At 45.4% G+C, this 25,297-nt stretch overlaps 1 protein-coding gene across 1 annotated transcript in view; it reads right to left on the bottom strand.

Annotated features, from left to right (window-relative positions):
* The window catches only part of GARRE1 (granule associated Rac and RHOG effector 1), a 506,156-nt gene that overhangs the window by 285,009 nt on the left and 195,850 nt on the right, over positions 1 to 25,297 (bottom strand). Inside the window, exon 7 of the mRNA XM_069216464.1 lies at positions 23,557 to 23,715. Within this exon, the coding sequence (XP_069072565.1) occupies positions 23,557 to 23,715 (159 nt within the window). The remainder of the gene's footprint in view (positions 1 to 23,556; positions 23,716 to 25,297) is intronic.

Raw genomic sequence — 25,297 nt, 5'->3', positions numbered from 1 at the left:
ACTTGTTTGGAGTGTTTTAGCATTCCGGGTAGCATAGGAAGACTTTGATACTGGCTGTGTGTAAGGAAATGCCTCCTTGGCATGGTTACCCCCTGACTTTTTGCCTTTGCTGATGCTATGTTTTGAATTGAAAGTGTGCTGAGGTCTGCTAACCAGGCCCCAGCACCAGTGTTCTTTCCCTAACCTGTACTTTTGATTCCACAATTGGCACCCCCTGGCATCCAGATAAGTCCCTTGTAACTGGTACCTCTGGTACCAAGGGCCCTGATGCCAGGGAAGGTCTCTAAGGGCTGCAGCATGTATTATGCCACCCTAGAGACCCCTCACTCAGCACAGACACACTGCTTACCAGCTTGTGTGTGCTAGTGAGAACAAAATGAGTAAGTCGACATGGCACTCCCCTCAGGGTGCCCTGCCAGCCTCTCACTGCCTATGCAGTATAGGTAAGACACCCCTCTAGCAGGCCTTACAGCCCTAAGGCAGGGTGCACTATACCATAGGTGAGTGTACCAGTGCATGAGCACTGTGCCCCTACAGTGTCTAAGCAAAACCTTAGACATTGTAAGTGCAGGGTAGCCATAAGAGTATATGGTCTGGGAGTCTGTTTTACACGAACTCCACAGCACCATAATGGCTACACTGAAAACTGGGAAGTTTGGTATCAAACTTCTCAGCACAATAAATGCACACTGATGCCAGTGTACATTTTATTGTAAAATACACCACAGAGGGCACCTTAGAGGTGCCCCCTGAAACTTAACCGACTATCTGTGTAGGCTGACTGGTTCCAGCAGCCTGCCACACTAGAGACATGTTGCTGGCCCCATGGGGAGAGTGCCTTTGTCACTCTGAGGCCAGTAACAAAGCCTGCACTGGGTGGAGATGCTAACACCTCCCCCAGGCAGGAGCTGTAACACCTGGCGGTGAGCCTCAAAGGCTCACCCCTTTGTCACAGCACCGCAGGACACTCCAGCTTAGTGGAGTTGCCCGCCCCCTCCGGCCACGGCCCCCACTTTTGGCGGCAAGGCTGGAGGAAACAAAGAAAGCAACAAGGAGGAGTCACTGGCCAGTCAGGACAGCCCCTAAGGTGTCCTGAGCTGAAGTGACTAACTTTTAGAAATCCTCCATCTTGCAGATGGAGGATTCCCCCAATAGGATTAGGGATGTGACCCCCCTCCCCTTGGGAGGAGGCACAAAGAGGGTGTACTCACCCTCAGGGCTAGTAGCCATTGGCTACTAACCCCCCAGACCTAAACACGCCCTTAAATTTAGTATTTAAGGGCTCTCCCTGAACCTAGAAATTAGATTTCCTGCAACTACAAGAAGAAGGACTGCCGAGCTGACAAACCCCTGCAGAAGAAGAACAGAAGACACCAACTGCCTTGGCCCCAGACTTACCGGCCTGTCTCCTGCCTTCCAAAGAAACCTGCTCCAGCGACGCTTTCCAAGGGACCAGCGACCTCTGAATCCTCTGAGGACTGCCCTGCTTCGAAAAAGACAAGAAACTCCTGAGGACAGCGGCACTGCTCCAAAAGAACTGCAACTTTGTTACAAGGAGCAGATTTAAAGACCCCTGCAACTCCCCGCAAGAAGCGTGAGACTTGCAACACTGCACCCGGCGACCCCGACTCAACTGGTGGAGAACAACCAACTCAGGGAGGACCCTCCGGCGACTCTACGACTGTGAGTAACCAAAGTTGTCCCCCCTGAGCCCCCACAGCGACGCCTGCAGAGGGAATCCCCAGGCTCCCCCTGACCGCGACTGTCTGAACTCCATTTCCCGACGGCTGGAAAAGACCCTGCACCCGCAGCCCCCAGCCAATAAAGAAACGGAACTTCTGTGCAGGAGTGACCCCCAGGAGGCCCTCTCCCTTGCCCAGGTGGTGGCTACCCCGAGGAGCCCCCCCCTTGCCTGCATCGCTGAAGAGACCCCTTGGTCTCCCATTGAAACCTGAAGGAAACCCGATGCGTGTTTGCACACTGCACCCGGCTGCCCCCACGCTGCTGAGGGTGTACTTTTTGTGCTGACTTGTGTCCCCCCCGGTGCCCTACAAAACCCCCCTGGTCTGCCCTCCGAAGACGCGGGTACTTACCTGCTGGCAGACTGGAACCGGGGCACCCCCTTCTCTCCATTATAGCCTATGTGTTTTGGGCACCTCTTTGACCTTTGCACCTGACCGGCCCTGAGCTGCTGGTGTGATAACTTTGGGGTTGCTCTGAACCCCCAACGGTGGGCTACCTTGGACCAAAAACTCAAACCTGTAAGTGACTTACTTACCTGTGCAAACTAACAATAACTTACCTCCCCCAGGAACTGTGAAAATTGCACTAAGTGTCCACTTTTAAAACAGCTTATTGTGTTTTATGTAAAAAGTATACATGCTAAAGTAATGATTCAAAGTTCCTAGAGTACTTACCTGCAATACCTTTCAAAAGAGCTATTACATGTAAAATTTGAACCTGTGGTTCTTAAAATAAACTAAGAAAATATATTTTTCTTTAACAAAACCTATTGGCTGGATTTGTCTCGGAGTGTGTGTACCTCATTTATTGTCTATGTGTATGTACAACAAATGCTTAACACTACTCCTTGGATACGCCTACTGCTCGACCACACTACCACAAAATAGAGCATTAGTATTATCTCTTTTTACCACTATTTTACCTCTAAGGGGAACCCTTGGACTCTGTGCATGCTATTCCTTACTTTGAAATAGCACATACAGAGCCAACTTCCTACACTGTGTGTGGACGATAGTGTGTTAAAAAGAAAGTCGTCTTCAATGGGCTCAGCATGCAGGCTGACATTATGAAATGCCGCTGCTCTCGACACCACCTGTGCGTAGGCTGTACTATCCTCTGGTGGCGACGGTCTAGCTGGATAACATTCAGGACTATTATCTGACACTGGTGCGTCACTCATTCCTGTAGGAGTTGGGGATGGCATCATTGGTGGAGTGGCTACCGGTGATGGTTGCGGAGAGCATTGTGGAGATGGTGGCGGGGTTACTTGTTTAGCCACCTTTGCCTGTGGCTGCTTGTCTTTTTCTTGGAAGGCAAGTTTGCGTTTCATTTTAATTGGAGGGAGAGTACTGATCTTCCCCGTTTCTTTTTGGATATGGAGCCTTCTTTGTGTATAGTCTGGCTCTATTGTTTCCAATTCCTGTCCAAATCTATGTGTCTTCATTTGTGTGGACAGTCCTTGTTCCTCAGAGTAGGAACTTGTTTTCGGTTCCGAGGCCGGATGTTTCGGTATCGAAACCTTTTCGGCTGCTTTTTTCGGTTCCGACGAAACCTTCTTTACTTTCGGCGTCGTGGTCTCTCGGTGCCAACCCATTTCAGTGCCGCTATCTCGGTGCCGAACCTGCTCGGAGCCACTATCTCGGGCCCGAGATTGCTGTGTGGCGGTATCTCGACCGGAGTCGGATGACTTCGCCACCAGCGTGCCCTTTTTCGGTGCCGATGATCGGTCACCTATTTTTCGGGTGAAGCCATGGCCTGTTGGCGGTGGCGTCCCCTGGGCTTTAGTGGTTTTTTCGTGAGTTTTGTGTTTCGACGTCTTACTCACGGTTTTCGGCGTTTCTTCGGGATCGATCTCATCCGAGTCCGATTCCTGGATGGAGAATGTTTCTTCCTCCTCCTCGAAACGCTCTTGTCATGTCGGCGCCGACGCCATTTGCAGTCTTCTTGCTCTTCGGTCTCTTAGTGTCTTCCTGGACCGAAACGCTCGACGGGCTTCACAAGTATCTTCCTTGTGTTCCGGCGACAAACATAAGTTACAGACCAGATGCTGATCTGTATATGGATACTTGTTATGGCATTTTGGGCAGAAGCGGAATGGGGTCCGTTCCATCAGCCTTGAAGAGACACGTGGCCGGGCCGACCAGGCCCCGACGGGGGATCGAAAAAACCCCGAAGGGCCACCGGAGCTCTTCAAAAGTCAGTGTCGATCTGTTGTAACTAACCCGATACCGAACGTAAACAATACCGATGATTTTTCCGAGATTCTAACTAACTTTCCGACCTGAAACACGGAGCGAAAAGGAACACGTCCCAACCCGATGGCGGAAAAAAAAACAGTCTAAGATGGAGTCGACACCCATGCGCAATGGAGCCGAAATGGGAGGAGTCCCTCGGTCTCGTGACTCGAAAAGACTTCTTCGAAGAAAAACAACTTGTAACACTCCGAGCCCAACACCAGATGGCGGGATGTGCACAGCATGTGTATCTGCAGCTACACATGCCATCGAACATATATGGAAAATGTCACTTACCCAGTGTACATCTGTTCGTGGCATTAGTCGCTGCAGATTCACATGCTGTGCACATCCCGCCATCTGGTGTTGGGCTCGGAGTGTTACAAGTTGTTTTTCTTCGAAGAAGTCTTTTTCGAGTCACGAGACCGAGGGACTCCTCCCATTTCGACTCCATTGCGCATGGGCGTCGACTCCATCTTAGATTGTTTTCCCCGCAGAGGGTGAGGTAGGAGTTGTGTATGCTAGTAATAGTGCCCATGCAATGGAGTGAATACGAATGTACATAATGAAGTTTAAAGTAATATATTTACAAATTTACAAATCTTCAAGATCAACTTCTAAACGGCTACAGGCTCCTGGGGAGGCGGGTGGGCGCATGTGAATCTGCAGCGACTAATGCCACGAACAGATGTAGACTGGGTAAGTGACATTTTTCGTTCGATGGCATGTGTAGCTGCAGATACACATGCTGTGCATAGACTAGTAAGCAGTTATCTCCCCAAAAGCGGTGGTTTAGCCTGTAGGAGTTGAAGTTGTTTGAAATAATGTTCGTAGTACAGCTTGACCTACTGTGGCCTGCTGTGCAGTTAACACATCTACACAGTAGTGTTTGGTAAATGTATGAGGCGTAGACCATGTTGCTGCCTTACATATTTCGTTCATTGGAATATTTCCTAGAAAGGCCATGGTAGCACCTTTTTTTCTGGTTGAGTGTGCCTTTGGTGTAATAGGCAGCTCTCTCTTTGCTTTAAGATAGCAGGTTTGAATGCACTTAACTATCCATCTAGCAATGCCTTGTTTAGAAATTGGATTCCCTGTATGAGGTTTTTGGAAAGCAATAAATAGTTGTTTTGTTTTTCGAATTAGTTTTGTTCTGTCAATGTAGTACATTAGTGCTCTTTTGATGTCTAATGTATTCAGTGCTCTTTCAGCTACAGAATCTGGCTGTGGGAAGAACACTGGTAATTCTACCGTTTGATTCAAGTGGAATGGTGAGATCACTTTTGGTAAAAAAATTGGATTTGTCCGTAGAACTACTTTATGCTTGTGTATTTGAATAAATGGTTCTTGTATGGTAAATGCTTGAATTTCACTCACTCTTCTTAGAGATGTGATGGCAATCAAAAATTCAACTTTCCATGTTAAGTATTGCATTTCAAAAGAGTGCATGGGCTCAAAAGGTGGACCCATGAGTCATGTTAAGACAATGTTGAGGTTCCATGAAGGAACTGGTGGTGTTCGTGGTGGTATAATTCTCTTTAGGCCTTCCATAAATGCTTTTATGACTGGTATCCTAAATAATGAAGTTGAGTGCGTAATTTGCAGGTAGGCTGAAATTGCGGTAAGATGTATCTTTATTGAAGAGAAAGCTAGCTTTGACTTTTGCAATTGTAGTAAGTATCCTACTATATCTTTGGCAGATGCGTGTAAGGGTTGAATTTGATTATTATGGCAGTAATAAACAAATCTTTTCCACTTATTTGCATAGCAGTGTCTAGTGGTAGGTTTCCTAGCTTGTCTTATGACCTCCATACATTCTTGTGTGAGGTCTAAGTGTCCGAATTCTAGGATTTCAGGAGCCAAATTGCTAGATTCAGCGATGCTGGATTTGGATGTCTGATCTGTTGTTTGTGTTGTGTTAACAGATCTGGTCTGTTTGGTAGTTTGACATGAGGTACTCCTGAGAGGTCTAGTAGTGTTGTGTACCAAGGTTGTCTTGCCCATGTCGGTGCTATTAGTATGAGTTTGAGTTTGTTTTGACTCAATTTGTTTACTAGATATGGAAGGAGTGGGAGAGGGGGAAAAGCGTAAGCAAATATCCCTGACCAGCTCATCCATAACGCATTGCCCTGAGACAGATCTTGTGGGTACCTGGATGCGAAGTTTTGGCATTTTGAGTTTTCCTTTGTTGCAAATAGATCTATTTGTGGTGTTGCCCACATTTGGAAGTAAGTGTTTAGTATTTGGGGGTGAATCTCCCATTCGTGGATCTGTTGGTGATCCCGAGAGAGATTGTCTGCTAACTGGTTCTGAATTCCTGGAATAAATTGTGCTATTAGGCGAATGTGGTTGTGAATCGCCCAATGCCATATTTTCTGTGTTAGGAGACACAACTGTGTCGAGTGTGTGCCTCCCTGTTTGTTTACGTAATACATTGTTGTCATGTTGTCTGTTTTGACAAGAATGTGTTTGTGGCTTATTATGGGTTGAAATGCTTTGAGCGCTAGAAATACCGCTAACAGTTCTAAGTGATTTATGTGAAACTGTTTTTGCTGTATGTCCCATTGTCCTTGGATGCTGTGTTGATTGAGGTGTGCTCCCCACCCTATCATGGAAGCATCTGTTGTTATTACGTATTGTGGCACTGGGTCTTGGAAAGGCCGCCCTTGGTTTAAATTTATACTGTTCCACCATTGAAGCGAGATGTATGTTTGGCGGTCTATCAACACCAGATCTAGAAGCTGACCCTGTGCTTGTGACCATTGTGATGCTAGGCACTGTTGTAAGGGCCGCATGTGCAACCTTGCGTTTGGGACAATGGCTATGCATGAAGACATCATGCCTAGTAGTTTCATCACCAGTTTGACTTGTATCCTTTGTTTTGGATACATGGTCTGTATTACATTGTGAAATGTGTGAACTCTTTGTGGACTTGGAGTGGTAATCCCCTTTGCTGTGTTGATTGTTGCTCCTAAGTATTGCTGTGTTTGACACGGCAGAAGGTGTGACTGTGTAGTTGATTGAGAAACCTAGTTTGTGGAGGATTTCTATGACATATTTTGTGTGTTGTGAACACCGTTTTAGCGTGTTGGTTTTGATTAACCAATCGTCTAGGTACGGGAACACATGTATTTGCTGCCTTCTGATATGTGCAGCTACTACTGCTAGGCATTTTGTAAAAACTCTTGGTGCAGTTGTTATTCTGAATGGCAACACTTTGAATTGGTAATGTATCCCTTGGAATACAAACCTTAGGTACTTTCTGTGTGAAGGATGTATTGGTATATGGAAATATGCATCCTTTAGGTCTAGTGTTGTCATGTAGTCTTGTTGTTTGAGCAGTGGGATTACGTCTTGTAATGTAACCATGTGAAAGTGATCTGATTTGATGTAGGTATTTAATGTTCTGAGATCTAGTATAGGTCTCAGACTCTTGTCTTTTTTGGGTATCAGAAAGTACAGGGAGTAAACTCCTGTGTTTATTTGTTGTTTTGGTACTAACTCTATTGCTTCTTTGTGTAGCAATGCCTGAACTTCTAGTCCTAGAAGATCTATATGTTGTTTTGACATATTGTGTGTTTTCGGTGGGATGTTTGGAGGGAATTTGAGAAATTCTATGCAATAACCATGCTGGATAATTGCTAAGACCCAAGTGTCTGTTGTTATTTCCTCCCAATGTTTGTAAAACTTGGTTAGTCTCCCCCCCACAGGTGTTATGTGTTGGGGATTTGTTACCTTGAAGTCACTGCTTGTTTGGAGGAGTTTTGGGACTTTGGAACTTTCCTCTATTCCTTTGAAATTGTCCCCCTCTATGTTGTCCCCGAAAACCTCCCCGCTGATACTGGCTCTGGTAAGTGGGCTTTGTTTGTGAGGTTGTGGCTTCTGTGGTTTGCCCTCGAAATCCCCCTCGAAATTGTGTCTTTCGAAATGTGCCTCTGCTCTGTGGGGAGTAGAGTCCGCCCATGGCTTTGGCCGTGTCTGTGTCTTTCTTAAGTTTTTCGATTGCAGTGTCCACCTCCGGCCCAAACAACTGCTGTCCGTTGAATGGCATATTCAGCACAGCTTGCTGTATCTCTGGTTTAAATCCTGATGTACGCAGCCATGCATGTCTCCTTATTGTTACTGCTGTGTTGACAGTTCTAGCAGCTGTGTCTGCAGCATCCATTGCTGACCGTATCTGATTATTGGAGATACTCTGTCCTTCTTCTACTACTTGCTGCGCTCTTTTTTGGAATTCCTTCAACACCACTGGTTTGCTGCCTGTGCCGCCACCCTTTTGCCTGCAGCATCGAATTTTCGACTTTCTTTATCTGGAGGTGGTGCATCTCCTGAAGTATGAGAGTTGGCTCTTTTGCGCGCTGCTCCCACTACAACAGAGTCTGGTGTTAGCTGTTGTGTAATGTACACTGGGTCTGTTGGTGGCGGTTTATATTTTTTATCTACTCTTGGAGTAATGGCTCTCCCTTTAACAGGCTCCTCAAACACTTGTTTGGAGTGTTTTAGCATTCCGGGTAGCATAGGAAGACTCTGATATTGGCTGTGTGTGGACGACAGTGTATTCAAAAGAAAGTCGTCTTCAATGGGCTCTGAATGAAGGCTGACATTATGAAATGCCGCTGCTCTTGACACCACCTGTGCGTAGCCTGTACTATCCTCTGGTGGCGATGGTTTAGCTGGATAGCATTCTGGACTATTATCTGACACTGGTGCGTCATAAAGGTCCCATGCGTCAGGGTCATCTGGACTCATTCCTGTATGAGTTGGGGATTGCATCATTGGTGGAGTGGCTACCGGTGATGGTTGCGGAGAGTGATGTGGGGATGGTGGCGGTGTTACTTGTTTAGCCGCCTTTGCGTGTGGCTGTTTGTCCTTGTCTTGGAAGGCAAGCTTGCGTTTCATTTTGACTGGAGGAAGAGTGCTGATCTTCCCTGTATCTTTTTGAATAAAGAGCCATCTTTGTGTGTGATCTGGCTCTATTGTCTCTAATTCCTGTCCAAATCTATGTGTCTTCATTTGTGTGGACAGTCCTTGTTCCTCAGTGTAGGAACTTGTTTTCGGTTCCGAGGCCGGATATTTCGGTACCGAAACCTTTTCGGCTGCTTTTTTCGGCTCCGACGAAACCTTATTTACTTTCGGCGTCGTGCTCTCTCGGTGCCGACCCGTTTCGGTGCCGCTGTCTCGGTGCCGAATCTTCTCTGAGCCACTATCTCGGGCCCGAGATTGCTGTGTGCCGGTATCTCGACCGGAGTCGGATGACTTAGACACCAGCTCGCCCTTTTTCGGTGCCGATGAACGGTCACCTATTTTTCGGGTTAAGCCATGGCCTGTTGGCGGTGGCGTCCCCTGAGCTTTAGCGCTTTTCTCGTGAGTTTTTGGTTTCGACGTCTTACTCACGGTTTTTGGCGTTTCCTCGGGATCAATCTCCTCAGAGTCCGAATCCTGGGTGGAGAATATTTCTTCCTCCTCCTCGAAACGCTCTTGTCCTGTCGGGACCGACGCCATTTGCAGGCTTCTTGCTCTTCGGTCCCGGAGTGTCTTCCTGGACCGAAACGCTCGACAGGCCTCACAAGTATCCTCCTTGTGTTCTGGTGACAAACACAAGTTACAGACCAGATGTTGATCTGTATATGGATATTTGTTATGGCATTTTGGACAGAAGCGGAATGGGGTCCGTTCCATCAGCCTTGAAGAGACACGTGGCCGGGCCGACCAGGCCCCGACTGGGATGGAAAAAAAACCCGAAGGGCCACTGGATATCTTCTTAATTCGGTGTCGATCTGTTGTAACTAACCCGATACCGAACGCAAACAATACCGACGATTTTTCCGAGATTCTAACTAACTTTCCGACCCGAAACACGGAGCGAAAAAGAACACGTCCGAACCCGATGGTGGAAAAAAAACAATCTAAGATGGAGTCGACGCCCATGCGCAATGGAGTCGAAATGGGAGGAGTCCCTCGTTCTCGTGACTCGAAAAAGACTTCTTCGAAGAAAAACAACTTGTAACACTCCGAGCCCAACACCAGATGGCGGGATGTGCACAGCATGTGTATCTGCAGCTACACATGCCATCGAACATATATATATATATATATATATATATATATATAAATATATATATATATTTCACAATACATCTTGCTATACTTGATTTAGTAACATGATTGCCTGTATAAGGTGGAGAGAAAGCAACGTATAGTTTTGTCTTTCTAAATGTTTTGGTTCTATCAATATAGAACATAAATGTTCTCTTCACGTCTAACATGTGGAGGGCTCTTTCAGCAACAGATTCAGGTTGCGAAAAGAAAACTGCCATTTCAATAATCTGATTAAGATGAAATTGAGATACTACGTTTTGTACAAATTTTGGGTTGGTACAAAGAACCACTTTGTTTTTATGTAGTTGAAAAAATGGTTCTTGTAATGGTAATGATTGAAGCTAGCTTACACGTCCTAATGAAGTGATTGCAACAAGAAAAGCTACCTTCCATGAAAGAAATTGTAATAGAAGTGAATACGTTGGTTCAAAAGGCGGTCCCATAAGCCTAGTGAGTACCACGTTAAGATTCCAGGAAGGCACTGGAGGTGATCTTGGTGGTTTCACCCTTCTAAGCCCTTTCATAAAAACTTTTATGACAGGGGTTCTGAAAAGAGAAGACCTTTGCCTGTTTTGTAGATATGCAGTGATGGCTGCTAGTTGCCTCTATTGTAGCCTGCTAGGAGTCCCTGTGTATTGGTGATTTTTCCAGTGGTTTGCTGCTTGAGCAGCCACACGCTTACCTGATGTTTCAATGAGTTTAGACTCCTTATCAGAAGGTGAGTCTTGTGAGTTGACTATTCCTAGCATTGGTTACGACTATAGAGTCTTCTGGGATCTGACTCTTAATATACCGAGGATCTGAGGGTGGAGGCCTTCTATTTCTTTTCCACCCTCGGAATAGTAACTCGAGCCCTAGCTGGGTCTCGGGAAAGGTCATCTACATGTCTAAGCATTCCCTTGAGCACTGGGCGATACTGACCATTCTTATGAGATGATGTAAGTGTTTCAAAAAGGACATCTTCCTCTATAGGGTAATTATGCAGAGGTACCTGATGGTAAGCTGCAGCGCTCCCCACTACTTCCTGGAAAGAAGCAGTGTCACCAGGTTGTGCAGGCCTAGCAGGGTATACCTCAACGTCTATCTGTATATGCATCAACATCATATTGACACCAGGGATCTGTGTCTGTGTGTAACTAGTCTAAGTCACCTTGAGTATCCTGTGTATGGTGTGGGGAATGAGGTGACCTTTGTGGTGAAAACTCCAAGGGATCACCATGCAATTGTTGCGGAAACAGAGAAGATGGTGGAGGCATGGTGGTTGATGGGGGGCTGATGAACCTCTTGTATGTCCTTATCTGTCCTCCTTTGCTTGACTGGAGGTGTAGTATGGTCCAAAACCTCCTCAAATGCTCAAATGAAAGCGGTCTTTTAGAAAGAGTGGTGATAACAGTTTTTACCAGCACCCTTACTGTTTTAGGCTGGATGTGCAGCTGAGATCGCTTGCCTTGGAGCTGCTACTTCATTGTATGTAGGATGGGCTCCAGTAGCAATTTCGGTTCATAGCTCTTTTTGGACTTAAGTTTTTTCCGTTTCTGAAGTGGACAGTTTCGGTGCTGAAGTCGTTGGAGCTGAGGCAATCTGTGTTTTCGGTGCAGACAAAGCCGGAGCCAAACGGGAGGTGGAAGGTTTCTGTGCAGAGAAGGATGATGTTCGTCTCGGAGTGGGAGCAACCATTTTTTACTCAATTATCGTTACCAAGTCCGATGCCTGCCCCATGGCTGGAATGCAGTGGCAGATCGAGAGCCTTAGATTTCAAGGTAGTATGTTTTTTGGTCGGAGCGGGGGAGGTTCGGGGGTTGTTGGGGAGGGGATGATTTACTTTGTTGACCCAGGGGAACTTCCTGCATTTCCAGTGTGAATTCGGTTTCGGAGTCTGAATCTTGTACGGAGAATGCCTCCTCCTCTGCAGCAGAGACCTCCTGGATCTCCTGCTACTGCTCTGTGTCCGACATGGTGTCCTCAATACCGCAAATGTCAGGCATTTGTTCTAATTCCTGCTACTGCATCTCTCTTCAACTAGCTCTTCTGCTGCGTACAGTCTTTTTTTTTTTTTACCTAAAGGATTGGCAGGCCTCACAATCCTCCTCTTGGTGCTCTGGCACAAACAGAGGATACAGACCTGAAGTTGGTCGGTCAAAGGAAATTTGCAATGGCACTTCAGACAGAAATGGAAGGGAGTTCGTTCGATCAGTCTTTCATTCTCGAAAGGTGTACAGTGAAGAAAATAGCTGCCCGAAGGGCCAGAGTTAAAAATTCAAAACCCACAAAGATTTGAGTCCTAAATTGAAATGGATAAAGAATAACGTGATTAGAAACAATACTGAAGGGGTGGGGGAGGAATGCCTGAACGGAAGAGACTCATTTGGGTCTCGAACTGGAGCTTTGAATAAACACGACCAGACCAACAGCGGAAGAAAACAATCTGAAGATGGAGTCCATGACCATGCACATTACCAGCAAGAGAAGGAGTCACTGCACTTCGCCACTCAAAATACTTTTTTGAGAGAGAAAAAAAAATAACTTGTAACCTTCCGGACCCACTTTATAAGCCCTTGCATTATTTTGGAAACCGTTGATAGCATTTACAGTTTCATCTTTAGTTATTCAACCTAATTTAGCTCTCTCTACATCTGGCTATTTAGAGATCAACACCGTTGCCAAATATGATTGATAGGTCACCATATCTGTGGGCTCTAGTTCATATAGTTTTCCAGAAAACCACTGGTCACAATCTGCCTTCTCTATCTCTCTGTTATTGGTTGAACCACTTGTGCCACTGGATCTCGTTATAGGCAGGTTCTTGCTTTGCTTTGTGCAGGTTTTCTAAGAGCTTCCACAATGCGTTACCCGCTTTAAAGTAGTGTTTACTATGTTGAGCAATGAGGTAGTTTACCCTATCTATTTCCAATTCTGGTATATCCCCATAGGCTATGTCCCCAAACCTGCCCCCAAAGTCTCTGTGACTGTATTGTTATGTGCTTCCTCAACTACGAGGCACATTTTTTTAAATGCCTTGAGTAGGCATTTTTTTTATGCCTCAAGTAGGGCATTTTTTCAACTATGCCACTCCAGCTATGAAATGCCCTCTCAGTACTGCCTTTAAGGCATCCAGATCATGGACATGTAGTTTAACCCATAGTTTGTGTGAGCCGGGTCTTTCAAGAGGGTATCAGTGAGCCACCATGTGCCTTGGCAGATGTGTGCTGGAGTAAGCAATTACTCTAGGATAGGAGTGTACTGACCATGACTGAATAGGCTCATGGGATTTTGATCAGATCAGTTTATGGGATTTGCTTGCTTGACCTCCTGTAAAAACATTTTATAGATCAGGAAGATGATCTTTTTGGGCAAAGCTTCTGTGGCCTACCAAACAGAGCAAAAAGTTGGACCTCAACAGGTGCCTGTGCCAACAGCCATCTACTTGTCTAAACTCTTCTAACCAGGCACTACCTATGGATAACATTGCTGCCTACATTCCAACTCTCCTTTTCCCTAACTAGGTGAACAAACTGATGCTACAATTAGTAGATTCCCTGTTTACCTTGCAGTGACAGCACCACTATGCTTTGCCCCACAATTGGTTGCCCTTTGGACTCTCACATTAAGGAAGTTAGAGGATCTGCACCCGGTTACCATCATATTAACCAATACTAAAAATTGGAAAGTGTGGTCTTTCAAAGGGTGGTGGCTCTTAGCTAATTTCAGGAGGCTAGTTTCCTGTATGAAGCCTATATGTGCACCCAACTGGGCCAGTTCAAGCAAAATACAGAGGAACTTGCTTGGGATATTCAGGGCTGACATTATATGACCTGATGGCGAGACTCTTTAGCTTTGAGTCTAGGCAGGTGTTCTGTAGTATGCTGTATGATCGCCTTATCTTATCTCCCTAGTTCTTCCCCAGACTGTGTTTTTGGTTTTGTAAGGTAGCCCTGGTCCCTCTCTAGTACAAAATGTCCAGGACCAGTCACTAACATCCCCTACCACCTCACCTCCTATGTTACCCACTTAGTAATCGCTTACCATCCCCTTGTCCTATCCCTTCCACTTAACCCTAGGTGCAACAAGAAGGATTCTATTTTATCCTGTAGTGAATTACAGAAAAACGAGTAACTACTAATGTTAGAAACCAGGTTTCAGCCTGTGGCATGGCAGGGTTGTCTAATAGTGTGAAGTAGCAATCAGGCTTGTGGAGTCCCTCCCTCCATTTTCCTTAAGCACAAGTGGAGGCGCCCTTCTAACTGTTAAAATCCTCCTTTAACTGTCTGATATCTACATTGTCTTGGCTAGTTCTGCCGCATTTACCACCTGCAATTGTTCAGTCACAACCTTGTCACCTGCCATAATTTCCTCTTTGCTAAGCATCCTGCTGTGCCTGCTCACTTTGCGCTATATGTACCCTTTGTTCTTGCAGACATTGATGCGTACCTTCCTGTTTCTCTTCATTCAGAGCAATCCCATGAATGTCACATACTTCAGCAAGACTTTGATGACTATGGTTTTTCTTTCCACTCCAAAGTAATGTGGAAGTGGTGCCTCATTGTTATTTAACTCTTTAGTCCTTCCCGAAAGAAGTTACAAGCATGAAGATTTTTTTCTTTTTTTTAGCATAAACTTTTCAAGATGGCTTTTCACAGGTCTCATAATTTAATAACCTTTCTCCTCCGCTCCAGACTGAATTTCCCTTATGTGTATATTGTTGCACCTGGAGCGGTTTTCGAAATGCTTTGTTCTTTTACAGGATGACAACCTGCTCATCTAACATGAGTTACCTTGCTCTCATTCATGGATTCTTCAAGAGTGTGAACCTGGATTCTCAGTTCTGATAGCTCTTTGCTCACCTCGATTGCCCGTGGCACACAATTTGGTCTGCCTTAATCTTTCTACACATTATGTGCTTTAGGATGTGGCTCATCTCTGAATGACAGCCCTGGTATGTCTCCCAATGGGTTCCAGAAAGAATGGTTTCTTTCCTGTAATCCCAGTTCTCTCCTATGGGTATCTCCATTGAAGTCATAAGCACTTAATGGTTTTGCCCATGTGCGGGATCCTAGTGCACTATTCCACAGTATATCTTAAGTGTAGATGTTCCCATATCTTCGGGAAGAACTGCAGAATCACTTAAGAGGAAAACCTACATTATGCAGCCTATAGGAACAGGCTACAACGGCCAAAGTTTCCAGCTTGTACAAAAAAAAAAAAAAAAAGAGAAGGTCAATAGACTATAATCAATAATAATCAAAATAGGTCAATAAATGTATACATAATTTAATGCCGCTACTCTGTAAAAACAGCTTAAATCTATTTCACAAACCCTCTTTTGTAAGATGAGGGATAGCAGCAGTGTACACCTATAGGTGTCATTATGTGAGTTTAAAACAGCAGTGCTCCTAGAGACCACCAGTGTCCCATCACGCCCAGCAGGTGACAGTTGCTTTAATTCTTTTGGACGAGCTACATCAGTGAACCTTATGTGATCACTACGAGGAAAGCAGTTTTCCACGAGAGGTGTTGTAAGGATGATTTGTGAATGGGCTCAAAAGGAGCCGCCATTAGACGTGAGAGTACTATATTGAGCTCCCAACAAGGAGATGGACGCCTTATGGGACGAAAAATCTTCTTCAACCCTTCTAAGAAGTCTTTTATGACTGGGATTGTGAAAAAAAGAGGTTTGTGAAGGACATTTTCTGTAGGCAGTAAGAGCTGCTAAACGAACATTTATGGAACAGAATTGTAAGACAGATTTTGCCAAATAGAGTAAGTATGGAAGAATTACATCTTTCTGGCAGTTTTTCTGGGTCCACATTCTTGCTAGAACACCAAATGTAAAATCTCTTCTATTTGAAAGAGTGGGTGAACAAGCTGACGGCAGCTTAGCTGCCCTGAAGATGTCCATACAGTCTTGTAGCAAGTTCAAGAGTCCATGTTTTAATTAAATCAGGAGCCATACTGCCAAATTCAAGGAGGAGAGATTGGGGTTAACCATCTGGCCTCCGAATTTCGTTAGAAAATCTGGTCTGCATGGCAGCTTGAGATGTGGATATACTAGCCAGGAAAGAAGGTTCCTGAACTACCACTGACGTGGCCACTCCAGAGCAATCAAGATTATCCTGGCTCTCAAGTAGGACAGCTTGACAAGGACTAAGGGGATGACGAGATCAGAGAAATTTGTAGGGCGTTAGTGTCCCTGGTTGGAAAAACCTCAAGGTGAAGCCTAGGCATTTTTTGTTTTCTGCTGTGGCGAACAAATCGATGTGAGGAGTGCCCCACAGCTTGAAGATGTATTGTATGATATCGTTGTGAAGGACCCATTTGTGATTTATCTGCAGGCCTCTGCTCAGGGAGTCTGCTTGCACATTTTGGACACCTGGGAGATGTGTGGTTGTGATCCTCAGGTCTCTGGCTATAAGCCACTTCCAGATTGTTTGGACCTCGTGGGATAAAGGCCTAGACTGCATTCCCCCCCTGCTTGCTGAGGTAGTACATCTTTGTTGAGTTGTCCGTCTGAACAAGCAGGGAACTGGTTGTGAACGACAGAAGAAAAGCTTTCAATGCCAGGTGAACTGTGAGGAATTAGAGGAGATTGATGTGGTACGTCATTTCTTTCGGAGACCATGTTCCCTGGATCTGAAGGTGATCCATGTATGCTCCAATCCAAGTAATGAGGAGTCTGTTACTATGGTCTGGGAGGGAACATCCTGAAGAAAGGGCATCCATTGAAGCATATTCTTCAGACAGCACCATTTCAGAGACTGCTTTGCATGGGGGAAGTGTGTGATCCTGTCCTGCCAATTACCCGTGTGTTTGTCTTATTGATCCTCGGGCTATTACTGAAGAGGACGCATATGGAGATGGGCATTCAGAGTGAGGAAGATGCATGAAGCCTTTGAGCCGAGGAGGGATGACACTGCTCTCACCATAGGATGAGAGGCTTTCATGCAAGTGACACTTCCGACTGATTGATAACAGTGTCTCCTCCGAAGGACACACTTAGTTGCTTGACTGATGTCGATGTAGGCCCCAAATAAGGAGACATCTGAACAGAAGTAGATGATTTAGGGTGGTTGATATGGAGCCCTAATCTTTGAAGGATATTGCCTGTCCACTGGTAATGAAGACGGTCATCCTGAGGAGTCGACTCCTTGATGAGCCAATCGTCTAGATAGGAGTAGATGATGACTCAATGCTTCCTTAGGTGGTAAGCTACCACAGCCATGCACTTTGAGAAAGTTCTGGGTGCTGACATGAAGCCAAATGGAAGCCCTTTGTGCTGTTAATGGTCTTGACCCACAACAAACATCAAGAACTTTGAATGCTTCTTGGCTATTGGTATATGGCAGTACGCATCTTGAAGGTCTACCGATCAGAGTCCATCTCCCTCGTGTAACTGGGGATAGATCTGATGCAGTGCCAGCCTTGAAAACGTCTCTTGTCTAATCCACTTGTTGGCCAATTTCAAGTCAAGAATGGGTCTGAACTCGTTTCTGGGACCTTTCTTATTTACTAGAAAGTATCCAGAGTAAATGCCACTTCCTTGATGTTTGAGAGATAGTCTTCACTGCCTGCTTCTGGAGAAGGATGGTGGCTTCAGATCACAGCATCTGCAGATGATTAGATGGCTTTGGTAGAATATTCAGTGGATGACTTGTGAACTTGAGACAATACCCATTATGGACAATATTCAGTCCCCAGGAATCTTTTGTGATGTTTTGCCACTGTGCCAGAAAATGCTAAATGCTTCCCCCTACTGGAGCGCTTAACAGAAAAGGGGGAAGGAAAGATTCATGATTTTAAGCCTGCTGTGGGCTTTCCCCCTTGAGCAGGCTGATGATTGTTCCTCCCTCTAGGTTGTTTTTTGCTGCTGCTAGTAAGGCCTCTACTGATGGGACTGCTGGCAACCTCGATACCAGTGAGGGGTTTGAACCTTCAGGGAATAAAAACACCGCTGGTAGGGCTTGTAAGGTTTTGTTTCTTTTGCCTCTCCAGGCCAACTGCTTTCAAAGTTTCCATTTTGGATTTTCTCCGAGCCATCTCATCATCTTTGTGGCTGCCAAAAAGTGTGGATCTTGAGAATGGCAGATTCAGAATTCTTTGCTGCGATTCATGCTTCAGGGCCGCAAGCTGAAGCCAGGAGTGCCTGCACAATGCCACCCCATGACAGTACTCATGCACCCAGAGGAATCAGTTGCGGCACTGATGATCTGAATCAGACTATCATCCCCTCACTGACAACTTCTAGGAAATCCTCTTGTTTTTCTCTCGGAAGATCGGCAAACTTCTCTATGGAGTCCCATAGGGCCCTATTGTATGTTCCCCAAAGAGTCGAAGCACTTGCTGTCTTCATAGTGGTTGCGGCTGTACTGCATACCTTGCAGTCCATTGAGTCCAGCTTTTTGCTCTCCTTGTAAGGTGTTACTGAAGACGATGGACTATTAGCATGATGTTTCTTGGCCTACAAAAATGATCACAGAGACTGGAGGTGGATTGGAGCAGAGTAAGAGAGGCTCCTGCTCTAAGTTTTTTTCTGCAGTCTGGATGGCGCAGACTTAGTGGAGGTTGGATTCAAGAATAGTTCCACTGCTGTCTCTAAAAGACCCAGCACCAATCAAAAGAGGGGCTCTGACGCAGACCAATGGTGAAGCATCTTAAATATAACTGGTGTGGAAGGTGTTGGGACGGACATCTGTATGTTGAGCTCCCCTCTCACCAGGACCTCTTGGAAAGTGGTGATGTCATCCACCAGACACATTTTTGCTGGCAGCAAGTCTGATTGTATTGATGAACAGCTTCTTGTAGAAATGGAATAATGAGAAGGATGTCTAGATCTTGTGTGTATCTTGATCTAGACGAGTGATGACAAGAGCGCCTTGAAGATGGTTGGGACGAACAATGCCTGGATCTGTGGCTTCTGGAACGGCATAAATGAGGATGCGTTCTTGAATGTGATCTGCGTGGAGAAACACTAGGCTTTAGAAGAGAGGCCTCCACAAGTGGAGCTGGAATTGACTTCGGTGGAAGAGGTGCCAAAAGTGGAGGCTGTGGAGACTGTGGCGGAGTAGGAGGAGGATCTGGCAACAATAAAGGTGTTCGGAGTAAGGAGTATTTAGAGTAAGGAGATGTAGAAAAGCATCTCGGATTCCTTCTTTCCGCTTGTCTTTATGTGGATACACTCAACATCTACCTCCTTCTATACCTCAATGTCGACAAACTCCTGGAAGTTGATAGATCTCTCTGCCTCAACGTCCACACATTCCTTGAAGTCTACCTTCTTCTTGACATTGAAAGTGTCTTAGACATCTACCTACCATGTCTCAACGTCGAGCTAGCCCTCGATAAGTAGGTGCAGTACCTTATCTCAACATCGATCTTTGGCGTCGACCTTGAATGGCGACGTATTTGGGCTGAACTACTCTTTTTGGACTTTTCACGTCTAGGGTCCATAGAGGCAGCTGGACACACCCTGCACTCTCTCCTCGCTCTGATGTCACACATTCAAACTGAGCCTGCTGCCTGCTTTGCTCTCTGTGCCATGGAGACAAATCTCTCTCTCTCCCTCAGGGTTCGTCTTGAAAACTTGCTGCAGAGCTGGCATTTGTCAAGAACATGGCTATGTGGAAGGCAAATAATACAGACGTCGTGACAAAATACCACAATTTTCTGTCAAAATAAGTCAGAAAATGTACAGAAGAGATGAAAAACATTGACGCTGTTGTCACAAAAATCCACAGGTGATTTTTCAGGGGAAAATACAAAAAAACAAAAAGGCTGTGTTCAGTGCTCGAAGATCCTGTCACCAGGAGCTAGAAAAAAAATTGAAGCAACTGCCACCTGCTGGGCACGATGAAATACTGGTGTTTCTTAAAGGAACAGATGATGTTTTAAACTCACATAATGACATCCTATATGGCTACCTTGTCCTTCTAACCTTCATCGCTCTGCTTTTATAAAAAAAGGTTTGTGAAAGAGAGTTAAGCTTTCAATTTGATATATTTATGGCCATTGTGGCCTGTTCCTATAGGCAGCATAATGGGTTTCTCTTACGTGAGTCTGCAGACCTTCCCACAGAAAGGTGAACATCTACATTAAGACATGATGGGAAGCTGGATCTGTATATACTATACCAAAATGGAGTATGGTGTGTGTAAAGAGTAAAGGGGTTCCCCCGAGGCTTAGCAAAGGCTAATGTAGAAAATACTAAAGTTCTCTTTTGTGGTAGTGTGGTCAAGCAGTTAGGCTTATCAGAGGGTAGTGCAAAGCATTTGTTGTACACTCACTTTCAAGAAACGAGGCACACACTCTATGACTAACTACTGGACAATTGTTTTCATATAGTAAATATATATTTTGTTACTTTAGTGCTAGAACCAGAAGAACTTTGATGCAGGTAAGAACAGCTGTAAGTAGGTATCAAGCATACATATTAAATGTACTTTGGTTTTAGCAGATATAGAAGTTTACAAGTAAGTAGCAATTAGCGATTTCAAAAGTTGACAGCGCAAGTTTCATAGGAACCAATGCAGTCCTAGGGGAGGAAAATTATTAGTATGTTTTGAAGATAAGTACTCGACTTACAGTTCGAGTCTCCTGGGGTTAGAATGTCCACAGGTCAAAGTTCAAGTTAACCGCAAGCCTGCACCACCAGCAACACGGGGCCAGCCGGGTGCAGATGTCAAAGTAGATGTAGGGTTTAGAATAGGATCCTATGGAGATTGTGGGCACACAAAAAAAGATCTGCTGGGAGTTTAATTACCCGTGTCCTTGGGGGCAGACCTGGAGGGTTTAGAGGAGCAGGTTGGGTGGCGCACAGGTCTACAGTAAACAAACACCCTCAGCGGCACAGGGGTGGCCGGGTGCAGGGTGCAAACAGAGCTTGGCACCCAATGCTTTTCAACAGGGGATCCAGGGGTCAGAAAAAGTGCTGCAGGCTGGATCCAGGGGGGTTGATTCCAGGAAACCAAAGGCTGGACAGGCAGGAGAGGGGCCCGCTGGATGTTGCTTGACTGTTGGTCAGATTCTCCAAGGCCAGGGGGCTGAGGGTGCAGGGTCTTCCTTGGGCGTCAGACATCTTTGTTGGATCCAGTCGTGGGGTCCTCTCTGGATTCGGACTGCAGGCGTCGTCGTGTTGGCCAGGAGGGGTCAACTCAGGGTAGACTTGAGGTCAGAATCGTCTGGGTACTTTCTCTGGACCGGTGAGCCACCTGTACTCAGGCCGTGGGTGTTGGGTGCAGAGTGGGCAGGGCTTGCAGATTCAGGGCAATTCTGGAGTCCTTTTTGGTGATTTCTTCTGGACAGGGCCGCTGTCCTCTGAAGTTCTTGGTCCTCTGCTGGGCAGGAAGTCCTCTGGGGGTTTGTAGAAGTAGCTGGTCCTGCAGGATGCGTCGCCTTCTTGGAGCAGTTGTCTTTGAAGCTGCAGAGAGGCCGTTAGGGCCGGGGCCAAGTCAGTTGTTGTCTGGAGTCTTTACTGCTGAAGTCGGCTTACCAGTCCTCCTTTCTTCTGAGGTCGCCAGGAATCTGGTGATTAAAGTTCAGGGGTGCCCTTAAATACTAGATTAATGAGGACTACAGGGGTCAGAGGGCAGTAGCTACTGTCCCTGAGGGTGGCTACACCATTCCTGTGCCAACTCTTTGGGGAGGGAGGCATATTCCTAACCCTACTGGACCCTATTCTCCAAAACAAGATGGAGGATTCTGCAAGGAGGAGGGGGGGTCACTTCAGCTTTGAACACCATAGGGGTGGTCCCAGTTGAAATGGACACTCCTCCTTGTTTTTCCTAACTTTTTCACCAGACTTGCTAGGGGAGTGCCCTGGGGCACTGTAATAAGAGGCCTGAGCCTTTCTAAGACTCACTGCCAAGTATTACAGTGCCTGCAGGGGGTGGGGAGGGGGAGGGAAGGTGTGAAGCACCTCCACCCAGAGCAGGCTTTGTTGCTGACCCCAGAGAGCATAAAGGCTATCACCACATGGGGTCAGAAACTTGTCTCTTAGTGGCAGGCTGGTGCAGACTGGTCAGTCCTGTACTAAAGGGTTGGGCAAAATACAGGGGGCCTCTCTAAGATGCCCTCTGTGTGCATTTTACAATATATCCAACACTGGCATCAGTGTGGGTTTATTGTGCTGAGAGATTTGATACCAAACTTCAGTCTTCAGTATAGCCATCGTGGAGCTGTGGAGTTCGTAATGACAAACTCCCAGCCCATGTACTCAATATGGCTACACTGCACTTATGATGTCTAAGAATGGACTTGGACACCGTAGGGGCATATTGCTCATGCAGCTATGCCCTCACCTGTGGTATAGTACACCCTGCCTTAGGGCTGTAATGCCTGCCAGAGGGGTGACTTAACTATGTCACAGGCAGTGGTTTGTGGACAAGGCACACTAAGAGGGATGCCAAGTCGACTATCTTTTTCTCCCCACCAGCACACAACCTGCAAAGGTAGTGTGCATGTGTTTGGTCAGGGGTTTCCTAGGGTGGCACAATATATGCTGCAGTCCTTAGGGACCCTCCCTGGTCACGAAGCCCTTGGTACAACTGGTACCTTTTTACAAGGGACTTCGCTTTGTGCCAATTGTGGAAACAGTGGTACAGTTTAGGGAAAGAACACCAGTGCTGTGGCCTGGTTAACAGGGGTACTTTCGTACAGATAATATGGAAAGTGCTCTGGGATTCCTGCACATGAGCACAACGGTTCAATGCTTGTAACTATGAATGGAGATCCCACAAGAGATAATGTGCAGTTTTTCATTGGCCTTGTGCCCTTCCCAGTCCTTCCCTCCCTACTGTGTTAGCCCATCTGACCCCTTGGTAGTGCTCTGTTGTTACTTATGTCTCTTTAGTTTAAACGTAGTCTACACTGCAGCGTGCATGTCACTTAATTTCCTCTAAAAGCACCATAGGGGGTGGTCCCTCTTTCGAAGACTCTTCCAGACCCCCCTCAATTTCCTAGGACCAGTGCCTCCCAGAGCAGCCCCAGCACAGCTATACCCACCTAATGCAGGATTGTCACTGCCCTGTTTTCATTCTACCCATGGGTGGGCCTACCCAAGCTCTAAACCAGGTCCCACTGTACTCACCTAAAAACATCTATTTCATGTCATAACAAGCTCCTTCACTTCATGGTGTTAGCTGTTTAAAGAGGGTGTGCTGAATCCCGCACTCTCTCCACAATGCCTTCTTTCTTTACCACATATCTTGGGGATCAGCGGCAGGCTGCAAAAGAGGTCTGCCTTGGTCTTCTTGCTCACTTTCAATGTTTCCTCTACTCAGGCATCCAAGTGGATCACCCCAGCCCTGCTCCGCAATGAATGGGAGGCCTCCTAGTACTGAGTGGATTATCTTTTTGGTAACCTTTTTTTCCAGTAATCCTAATTTGGATTTTAGCAATACTTGTAGTGATTCGAGACTTCATGGAGCTCATATGGAAAAACTGCATACTTAGAAAAACATTCATAGGATTACAAGCAAACGTTCTGACTTACCAGTCCAGCTTGGCCAAACAATAACTGAACAGCAGTTTTACAGGCACCCCGCCATGTAGAAGGGCAAACTTGATTCAGAACTTCCGTTACTGGATAATCATCCCTTGGTGTAATTCCATTGTGACCACCAGCTTCTTTTATTAGCTGCAGCATTGAATGCTAAAAGATAACAGACATACTTTGAGTCCCAGTCCAGTAATGCCAAGCCTACTATCAACAGACATTCTGTTTACATTGATGATCATAACTAGATCATAACAGGAACAACAAAATTCTACAAGGCATAGGGCACAGGAAAGATCTGGAACACTAGTTTCGATCCCTGCCAAACTACTATTGCAGGCATCAAGTTACATTACTATTTGCCAAACTACAAATAAAATCTATTAAAAAAGTACAATCTGGATTACTATTTTGGTGAACAGGATTCATTTTTTTGTAATATGATACAATACAATTCATTATTCTTGCCTTCAAGTACTCAAGAGGGTGACCAACTTAAACAGCATACCACTAGGTCTTCAATAAGCTTGATTTCAAATCAAGCTAGATACCTAAAAAAGATGGTCTGAATGGCACAGGAGATTCAATCATCAGAATACAATGCTCTGGCTGAGACAATGATATAATGAGAAACCTAAACTGTGAATAAGTCCTGAAACATTTTGCTGGTCAATGGAAGAGAGGAAATGCAGGAACTTAACTCCAAACGTGCTTGTAAAGCCATCATTCTTCATATTTATAAGCATAAGAATGTCCCCACAGGTCTAGCAAGATTTTAAAATGTTAATTAAAAATCTAAATGAACAAAGTATTTTGTTTCATTTAAATACTAATTCAGAGGCCACAATGAGAATCATAATGCTTCCAATTAAGGGTCCATGCCCTCAAGCATTCACAATGCCATGACATCAGAAGGCACTAATGCCCCAAAAAAGGTGTGTGTACTTTTATCTGGCACACAGGCCTCCAGGTAGGTTAATTGGGATGTTCCCCAAAAAAGTGTTTTCTCGTGGTCTGCACAGAAGACAGTCATCTACTGGCAGCAAAAACCAAATCAAGAAATTTGCATTTATGCATGGAAAGTTTAGACACAGGAGTCCCTGCACCTAGAGTGGCATAAACTGTCTAGAAAATCAGTGGCAAGTATCTTTTGCAATATGTAGTATGAGGCAAATATATGCAACAATTGCACACCCGAAGACGAAGGATCTGCAAGAACATGTGAGTATAGTTGTAATATAAAAATCAGAAATAACAGTGTGCTCGACACCATTATGCCTCTATGAGCAATTATAAACGGTTTATTAAAGCAAAATGCTTTAATCTCACCAACACTTTAGTCTAATAATATGGCAATCAGAAAAAAACAACTTCTAAGATAAATTTATAAACACGGAATAGCTCTGTCCACATTTCAAACACTTTTGAAACTCTCTCTCCGTATAGGGAAAAAAATCAATGCCTATGAAAATGCAACATTACATTGGATTTTCATTTTTTATACAACTATGTGATAAAAAATGCATATGTTCCTTACCAGTAACCAACTGTTTGCAGCTTGTGTTGCAGATACACACGCAGTCCTGCATTCTAGTGTTGGGTTCGGAATATTAGCACGTGGTATACTTCAAGGCTGTTAAGTGCCGTTCCGAAAATAACGTGTTTTCCTCATCTGAATCCGTATGTTTGGCTGGGTGTGTGATTTAAAAGATGAACTGCTCAGTAAAGCCAACTATCA

This window comes from Pleurodeles waltl, chromosome 12 (assembly GCF_031143425.1).
Source record: "Pleurodeles waltl isolate 20211129_DDA chromosome 12, aPleWal1.hap1.20221129, whole genome shotgun sequence".
Classification (NCBI taxonomy): domain Eukaryota; kingdom Metazoa; phylum Chordata; class Amphibia; order Caudata; family Salamandridae; genus Pleurodeles; species Pleurodeles waltl.
The sequence above is the reverse complement of the archived record's forward strand: the minus strand, read 5'-3'. Positions and strand labels throughout refer to the sequence as shown.